The sequence below is a fragment of the Octodon degus genome, unplaced genomic scaffold, assembly GCF_000260255.1.
Source record: "Octodon degus isolate 3935 unplaced genomic scaffold, OctDeg1.0 scaffold00138, whole genome shotgun sequence".
NCBI classification, from domain to species: Eukaryota; Metazoa; Chordata; class Mammalia; order Rodentia; family Octodontidae; genus Octodon; species Octodon degus.
In genome coordinates this window covers 4120831-4130652 of record NW_004524714.1, presented here as the reverse complement: position 1 = coordinate 4130652, position 9822 = coordinate 4120831, and the positions used below count along the sequence as shown (strand labels likewise).

At 34.9% G+C, this 9822-nt stretch overlaps 1 protein-coding gene across 4 annotated transcripts in view; it reads left to right on the top strand.

The window, feature by feature from the left end:
* The window catches only part of Pbx3 (PBX homeobox 3), a 238717-nt gene that overhangs the window by 181177 nt on the left and 47718 nt on the right, over nt 1–9822 (top strand). For all 4 annotated transcript variants that reach the window (XM_004641564.2, XM_004641563.1, XM_023701664.1 and 1 more), the window contains exon 4: nt 8288–8478. In XM_004641564.2, the coding sequence (XP_004641621.1) occupies nt 8288–8478 (191 nt within the window). The remainder of the gene's footprint in view (nt 1–8287; nt 8479–9822) is intronic.

The window sequence follows — 9822 nt, the reverse complement described above, 5'->3', positions numbered from 1 at the left end:
GAGTCACGGCCATTGCTTGGCCAATGTGCTCTCTGTGAAAGCCTGAGAGAATGTTTTCTCTCCATGTGACTCTCCTTAGGCACACTCTACATCGTAGATCACTTTCCTCTTTGGCCCCATAATTTCCTTGATCAGAAAATTTGGGACACTGCTGAGTTACACGATGTTACACTTTTATCTTTCATATTCCCAAGCAAGGCTTTTTCATTTGTTGCTCCAAGGTCAGAGTTTTATGCCTTGTTAGCTTTAATGTGAAGGTCTTTCCTTGGCTGGAAGGAGTTTTGGAGTATTCGCCCCTTTTCCTTTCCCAAATTACTGTTTGATTGGCTTTTGTACCAATTCAATTTATGACCATGAACTTTATTAATGAAGTGAATTGTTTTACACTTTAATATTTATTTTCAGCTTCTTTGAAAGCAATGTTTGTATTTATTGGGGCAATGACAAGATAGAGCTGTATTAGGTTACCAGAGCAGGGACTTGATTGTGGAATAATGAAGCACACAAAAATATAAATTTCAGAAAATTGCCAATGTCATTGTCAACAGCTGCCATCCAATGAGCATTATGTTCTAGACTTTTTGCAAAGAGTTGGAAATATATAATAAAATCCTTATAAAGCCTCAAGAGATGGGATCTTTAACCAAGTGATTAGGTAAGAAGTGTTGAGGTACAACTGGTATTTCACATTTATGGCTATTTCTTATGCATGTTAGTCTTATTCCACTATCTTAAACAGAATCATTAACTTTTATATCAAAACAAAATTTGTTGATTTATTAAGCATTCAATAAGAGCTATGTTAGGTTAAGGTTACTTGTGAGGTTATAGAGATATTTAGAAAATGGTTGAAAATTTGAGGAATATCTATATTTTTCTTTTAGTTTTTGATACAAAGGTGTCTCTGTACTTCCCAGGTGGGTTTTAAACTCCTGGGCTCAAATGATTCTCCTGCCTCAGGTTACTGAATAGCTGGGACTATAGGCCCATATCACCGTTCCTGGGAGGCCTTCTACTTATGAAGAGATTTATTCTTTGTTATCACAAGAAGATTTTAAAATAGAGGGTCTTGTGATCTCATCAGCAATCAGCTTCTCTAGATGGCCGCAAAGACCTATGGTTTTTAGAATTGATCATTGAATCATTTAAAACTTCCTCTACAATCAGCATTTGCCTACTGTGTGATTTTACAGTTTTACATTCAATTATGTAAAGATAAGAAGGTTGAATCTTGACTCTGCAACTGACAAAAAGCACCGTCATGGAATATGATGTTTTGTGTGTAAAGCATATATAGAGATGAAGGGGACAGTTCTATTAGTCAAAAATTTTTCACCAATAAATTCTTCAGAGCCCAAGTATTTCAAGTTCTAAGTTACTACTTGATTTCAATTTTTTAAGTTGAGAGGAACAAAGTACAAGACTACAATCTCATGGTAATAGCTAATTGAAAATATTTTACAAGGTAAAGCCTTCCATACTGCATGCAAACTATGTTACTGAGATGTTTTAAAACACAAAAGTGCATCTACTTTTCAACAGATGAATTAAAAGAAAAAGTGGTTTATATAATACTCTCATTGGGATCACTTAAGAAATCAAAACACTCTTTTTCTAAATACTGCAATTAACCAAGGTGTATCTGTATTTATTTTAAGGATATTGGCCAGAAAGCAGTTCCATCTGGAAATGCAATAAAATAATGAAAAATATCTCTAAACATCTATTTAATAATATAATCTTGGAGGATGTAGTAGATGTTTGAGGCAGAATTTTGTACATAAATCAGTGCTAATATCTCACATAATGGTGCAATTATTTGATTGTTTCTACTACATTTATATGTTTGAAAAAATGTATACTTTCTACTGAGTGTGGAGGTGTAGCAGTACTGAGCTCTGCTCTGAAACTGGTACAGATGATGCTGTGAAGGAGGCTGTAATTTACTTTGAGTGGTATAAAGGAAAAAAATCGCTTTGCCTAAAATGTATGCATCTTTCTTAAGGGTGTACCCAGATTTTAATTATCTAAATGTAAATACTTAACGAATTTTACTTAGAGTAATGAGCTAAAGTGCACACTACATAAATGAGATGTTCTAATTAATCATGTATGAACTACTGGTTTAAAGAAAAGCTATGTGAATTTTCTGAATGTTGGGCTATTGCCAAATTGCAAATCAGCATTTGCATTCATAGATGGCTTCACTTAATAAGTTGTGAGACATTCGGCAAATGTTTTAGGCAATTATGAGTTTTTAGATGCAGAAACTTTATCCTTTTAACCCTTTTTTCTCACGTGGGTCTTTGGATACTCCTTAGAAACCATAGGCTTAAAATTAAGCCATACAAAAATTAAAGAGAACTAACATCCCAGGAATCATCCATATGGAAATCTTGAAATATTTACCAAGACATATAGTCTATCATAGGTATATGTTACCATAGTGTGTGACTAGGTTTATAAGAATTAGCGAAGTTTGTGTACAAATTAAAAATGCTTCTATACTCCAGTAGAGTAGTACTCAAAATTTTTCAGTCATAATAGTCAGACTTTTAAAAACTGTAGGAGACTTCTAGGAACTCTTACTTGGTGAATATAATCTATTATATTCATTTAATTGCTAATATGTAATAGAAATTAATGCTAGAAAAATTAAATGTATTTATTAGTCAACTTAAAGATAATAATATGCCATAGCTTTTCAAATGACTGAAGCAACTATTTTTCAAAAAGAAATCTCAGGGGACTTTGCTGGATAGCTCAGTTGTTTAAAGTGCCGCTTGAGTAAATACAGGCAAGTGCATAGGACCGCAGTTCGATTCCCAGCTCCAGAAGCTGTACCAGACCTGCCCTGAAGGCAGCCTGAAGTAGCCAAAAAAAAAGAAAGAAAAGAAAAAAAAAATCTGAATGTATGAGAATGCCATTATTTTGTATTTTTTCAAACTCTTAAATGTAGGCATAATAGAAATCAGCTTTGTTCTCATGTCTGTTTTGGCATTCAGTCTACTGTTATGTGGTTAAAGTGTACACGGAACATCCAGCCTCACACTGATACATCATTGGAAAAGAGAAGACTATATTGATAGCTTTTTCTGATAATTATAAGTATTCTTTTTTATAGTATACCATATTTGACAAGTTACAATTTTGTTAAGAATAGTTGCAAGGTGAATTTTGAAACCATATCAAAGAACTGTTTATACTCTATTCCTTTAGAATCTGTGTAGTCTGTACTTTGAAGAGATTTTTTGCTTGTGCATGTTTTTGTAACATGATACATTGATCATTTGGAAACTGCTGGTTCACCAAATTAGGCGTCTCTTCCAAATGCTAACATATTTTATCATACAGCATCAAAACGTATTTATTATTATCAACACTGAATTGATGAAAAAAATCTATGGGGAAACTGTCATGCTCACAGTATGATGCAGGTTTCCAAAATTTTTATTTTAATTTGAAAATTCAAATTTTATCATTGATATAAATTTTGCCAGCTGTTTTCCTTGACATGATAAGCTCACTTAGTTCATTTTCAGCAAAACATCTGCCAAATGCCCAACTAAAGAATCATAACTTACCTATTTTGTGTTCAAGTAGAAATCGCATTCTGTGAGAAAAAAAAAATGACTTCAGCTCAGAATTTAACCATGAAAATGGTTTTTCTCAAGGCAGTCGTTTTGTGATATTCACTGGAAGGTCTTTTTCCCTGCTTCCCATTTTGTCATACATAGTATTAAATACAGTACATACTCGAGGGCTGGCTGTAAGAAGATAGATAATTTGTAATGCTTCACCAAGGACATTACAAAGTATGGTCATATGAATATGTGGCAGTATAGATATATATTTACCTAGTGTAATGTTTTCCCCCAAAAAATTTAGTGTATTTTCCACAAGATGCTGCAGAGCTTTGCAGTATATTAAGCTGCTAACCACACATAGTTAGTGAGAACTTGAAGTCAGCCTCGTCTCAATTGAGACATGTTGTAAATTATAAAATATATACTTGATTTCAAGCAGTACACCAACGAATGCAGGTGTCTCACTAATTTTTGTTTTTCATGTATTTGGGTTAAATAAAATATATTATTAAAATTAATTTCATCTGAATTTCAGAATGTTGGCTCCTTGAGAATTATAAAAATTGTATGTGTGATTCATATATATTTCTGTTGTGCAGCACTGATCCAGAACTAAGAGTTTTGGATGTGGTTTTGTTTGTTTTTGTTGTGCTACAAATTGAACCCAAGGCCTTTATACTGAGCTGTATCTCTAGACTTTTTTTTTTTTTTTTTTTTAAGTACCGGGGATTGAACTTAGGACCTTGCACTTGCCAGGCAAGCACTTATTTACTAAGCTACCTCCCTGTCCCTTTGTATCTCTAGTATTTAAAATTACTTTTAAATTTTATTTTGAGATAAGCTCTTGCTATGGCACTAAATTTTCCAGGCTGGGATTGAAGTTGGAATTATCCTGTCTCCGCTTCTGAAGTGTATGTACTCACAACTAGTTAAGAAGAGAGTTTTTGTACCATATTTAGGTAAAGTTAGATGCACTATTTCTCCTTTAATATTTATTATGCATAGTGGCATAAAATGAGAAGTTCTAAAAAGAAAGATCAAAAACAAAATTTACTTAAACTAGCAGTTCCCAAATGTATGCATGTTTGTGTCCTATCTGTTAACATTCTATTGCCCTGGGTATGTAATTGCAGCAGTTGCTAATCCTGTTTTGGAGAAACAGTTCCATTTCAATTTTCTTTGTTTTACTGATTATGAAATCTAAGGTTGTCAAATTACTTAGTTTAGAATTTATAAGGCACTATAAAAATAGGGTGAATATTGAAAAATTTATTACAGTAAAAAGCATTGCCATCGATCTCCTTCAACCACTTCCCTTTGCTTTAAACACACTTGTCCCATCATCCTTTTCACTTTCTGAAGCCATTCTGGAAAGTCCTCTTTGTTTCATGGCTCTCTTGAGATCCTGAATTTATTCAAAATATTTACCTTTCATAGTCATTTTGGCTTTGGGGAAGAACCAGAAGTTGTACATATAGTGTTAGGTTCTATGGGTAAGGTTGATGGGGCATCATAGTATTTTTATTTTTATTTGTATACGTAATACATACCACAGAAAATGAATCAATTCAAGACATTGAGGCAGCCATGAAAAGAAACTCATGAAAATTATTTAAAAAATAAAAAAAATATAAAAAGATTCATGAAAGACTTCTAAAGCTACTTAAGGAAGTGGCAGGAAAAATGAAATCAGTGTGTTTGAAGTAAGAGTCAGGGAGTATGTGTGCCTGTATTAAGTGGGGGTTATTGACAGTTTGTTTTTTAATGTAATAAATTTCATTTTTACTTAAACATTCACTGTGTTCTTTGATTATACTATGTAATTGCATAAGCATGTCTTTAGGGCAAGTTTAAGACAAAACTACGTATATATTTTGAAAAAGTGATCACTTCTTTTCAGCGTGGCCCTCATAAACCAAATTGAGGGCCAGGGAGATGGCTCAGTAGAACAAGCGCTTGCCTGGCAAGTGCAAGGGCCTGAATTCAATCCCCAGTTCCAAAACAAAACAAAACAAAACAAAAGCCAGGGGGCCTGCCCCTTAGCTCAGTTCTTTAAGTGGCTGCTTCATCAAAGCAGTCAGGCTCAGGTTGCTGTGGTTCATTCAACTCAAGCCAGCCAAACCTGCCCTGAAGGCATTCGGAACAACAACAAAAAATCCAAATTGATGATGTAGTGGTAGAAATCTTTTTTTTTTTTTTGGTGGCCAACACAGCCCACCCCAGGGGTGGAGCTGGTGTGGTGTGTGGGGCAGGGGATCAAACTATGGTCCCTGTGCACACTGCCAAAGCTTGCCTAAGCAGGCGCTTTAGACCGCTGAGCTATCTCACCAGCCCAGTGATAGAAATCTTACATTTACTTTTTAAGATTTTTGAGGGCCGGGGATATGGCTCAGTGGAATAAGCACTTCCCTGGCAAGTGCAAGAGCCTGAGTTCAATCCTTGGTTCCAAAAAAAAAAAAAAAAAAAATTTTGTTTCCTTACAGAAGGACTTCTGGTTTCAGTGTATCAAATTCCTTAATACTTCTATTATAACCTAAGAAAATAGTTTCTAACCTTTCTTAACTGTAAGGCTGATAGTCTGAGAAGAAAACTAAAAACTCAGACTCATCCCTCACAAGTACACATGCAGACTCACAGACATCCTATACCTATCCATGGATTGCAGAGTGGGAACCCTTCACAGAGTGGTTCAAGGGTAATAAATTTACCAATAAGCCAACTCTACCCTTTTTTGAATTGTAGTATATAAAACTCCACCGATTTGTAGATGTTTATCAGGTGCCTACTAAGTATATCACACTATTCTTTCCTCTGAAGAGTCCCATAAATATAAAATAGGGTTGCTAATCACAAGGAATTTGCAATTTTTTAAAATAAAAAGTACTTAAAAAATTTAACTGGTAAGCAAGACTCATTTTACTTCATCTTAGAAATATTTGTATGAGCAATGTGTTAATTATTGAAACTGTCATACCAATTTGATTTGAAACTGTCTCATTACTATTTGTCTCAAAATTATGAGAAAAAAATTAAAAAATGGAAAATTAAAAAAAAGTATTTGTATGAAAGCTTAAAGTAAGTGAAATACTCAGTGTACTTGAAATGTTAGTTTCTCTAATGAGCAGTTAGAATAACTATCATGTGCTATATATATGAGCAATGTTCAGGTTGTCTATAGGAAAGTGGCCATCGTTATAGCTCCAAAATGTCTTGCGTTGATCAATGATCATCCTCTTTGCTTGTCCTACCAAGGGTATCTGTAAAGTAAAATGCAAAAGCTCCCATCCTGTCCTTTTTGTGTGTGTGTGTGGAACTGGGGATTGAATTTAGGCCCTTGTGCTTGCCAGAGAAATGCTTATTCTACTGAGTCATCTCCCTGGCCCCTTTTAAAAATTTTCTTTCTTTCTTTCTTTCTTTTTTTTTTTTTTTTTTTGAATTGGGGATTGAACTCAAGCCCTTACGCTTATTCTACTCTACTCCTCAGCCATCTCCCTGGCCCCATCCTGTCTTTTTAATGAAAACACCAGATGTTCTTTTTATTCAGGAATATAGACTGATGCTTTATTTACCAAGGAAGTAGTGAATTTTAGTGTAGGCTCAGCTGTGCATCTTTTTAGATCTAAAAGAACATAAGTGAAGTGAAAGAGACAGTGTCTGAAGATTTTTAGTTAAAATGTTTGAAAGCTATGTCTGATTCTTAGTTTTCTGCTGCTGCTCCTCTGAAGAGCTGAACTGTTTTACAGGAATGGCTTTTATCCACTCTTGCATGCAGAATAGCTAAATTACTCTAGGTCAGTGGGAATATTTGACATATAAGGGCCTATGATAGGTGCTAATTCAAACCTGAATCCTTGGCTAGAGCCAGAAGAGCTCAGTGGTAGGATTTAGGCTTAGCCTGTGTGAGGTTCCAGGTTCAAACTCCAACACTAAACCAGAAAAACTCTGAATTCCCTGTTTTTCTCTATATATTCTTTCTATTCCATTGTCTGAGCTTGTTTTTGGTACCATTATTTCTACAGTTTTTCTTGTGCCTAGAATTTCTTCTGGCTTCTATCTTTGTCTACCTTTCAAAAATCCTACCCATTCTTTAAAGCCCAAATATCACTTCTATTTTGAGCCTCCAGCTAAAAATACTCCCTTCTTGGAACTTGTGAAGGACTTCCACTATCTTCCTGTTAAGACTGCACTGCCTGTCTTATATGATTTTTTTTTATATGTTTTATCTCACCAAAGGCCAATTTTACATCTTGCTCATGCCTGTGTCTCTCTTACAGTTCTTGAAAGAGTTTGAATTTTGTAATCCTGTAGTAAACATTTGTTGACTAAATTCAAATCCCCAGAGAAAACAGAGAGCACTTAGTACTAACATTTAATATTCACCTATATCTAGGAGATAGAATCAAGCATCTTCCAATGGGACAAACTTATTTGGAGCTGGAATAAGAGAGGGTGGAAGGACAGTTGCTGACTGTTATGTCTACCTTTCATGTTTGACCATTCGTAGTTCCGTAGTTCTTGCTGCCCCACCTAACTGTACGACCAGTATATCATACGTATCTTTTTTCATTTTACCTGCTTTATAATGCCATTGACAATTGCAAATGAGGTAGAAATTCAGATGAGTTAATGTAATGTCTAAGTATGATAGTATAAAATATCAGTTTCCTAAGAAGTGATTTTTTTTTTTTTTTCTGTTACAGGCATGTAACGAATTCACTACACATGTGATGAACCTTCTCCGAGAACAGAGTAGAACACGTCCCATTTCCCCAAAAGAGATTGAAAGAATGGTGGGCATCATCCATCGAAAATTTAGTTCCATTCAGATGCAGCTCAAACAAAGCACTTGTGAAGCTGTTATGATTTTAAGATCAAGATTCCTTGATGCCAGGTATGTCAGGCCGTACATCTATTGCATGGCTTTCTTCATCTTTATCTGTTACTTTCTGTAAAACTGACCAGTTGTGCTTAGACTCTAATTTGGCTCTAAGGGTGCTTCTCTACAATGCACAGATGATCCCCCTCATGGTGTTGGTGCTGTCAGGCCTCTTGTCTGGGAGGGGTAGGATTAGCGCTGATACTAATGACTTTAGGAACAGGTAGCTTTTCCATTTTGATGCTAAGAAAATATTTTAAAGTACTTTTTGCATGGAACTCTTAAAGGTTTGTTTTCTAATAATTTTTTAATGTTTACATTGCTTGTGCTGAGTATATTAAATACCTGGAGACACTGATACTTCTAAAAAGAAATGTTTTCATTAATAGCAATTATCACAAAGCCCTAAACTTGGTAAGATCAAGTAAGAAACCTAACAATTTCTTTGGTAGGGATGAAAATTGTCATGTTTTCATCAAGTTTCACAGGGAGTAAGGTAATACATTGTTTACAGTGATAATTGTACATGGTGATCTACTGAGTGACAAGACTTGTCAAAGTATTACTGTACATTGCAACTGTGGTAGTAACTCCTGGCACTGTCTGGGCTAATCAATTGTTGGTTTTGGAAAGGAGTTTCTCTTCTGTTTCTTTTTCCTTTTCTAATTTGACAGAAGTAATCATTTTCATTCAAATCTTTCAATATTAAAAAAATAAGGTAGCTTTTATTAGAAAACAAAATGTGGAACAGTCTTCATTCCAGTAGTCTTTCTTCAGCCAAATAGGACACGTTTGCCACCTAATTATATACCGTTTTCCTAGTTAAGCAAAAACCTATATCCCCTTTAGCTGCGGCTTCTGCTTGCTGACTTAGTCCACAGGACTCATCAGTGCTACATTTCAGTATTTCTCTCACCACTCTCTTCCTCTTTCCTCACATAATTCTTGTCTATCCTTTTGTACTGGGATTAGCAAGAACCTTCTTTTAGTTTTCTTGTCCCTGGGCTCATTGTCCTCTAACCCATCCTCCATGTTCCTTCTCTGTACTATGTCTATGATGCCTTAATGCTTTGCTTAAAAACTAGGGTAGCTTGTTGGACCTGCAGGGTAGCTTAGTGGTACCATATGTGCTTAGTGTGTGCAAGGTTCTGGGTTCAATGTCCAGCATCAAATTGACCAAACAAGACCAGACCACAGAGCTTGTCGTTGTTGGATATTCCTTATATGTACCTTATATTCTGGTATTTAAGGTCTTCCACAGCCTGTCCCTGCCTAAAGTACTTCTTTGTTGTTGTGGACATTTTAAGTTTTATTATTTTTTTCTATTTATTTTTTTTTAAATTTTTTTTTTATTTATTT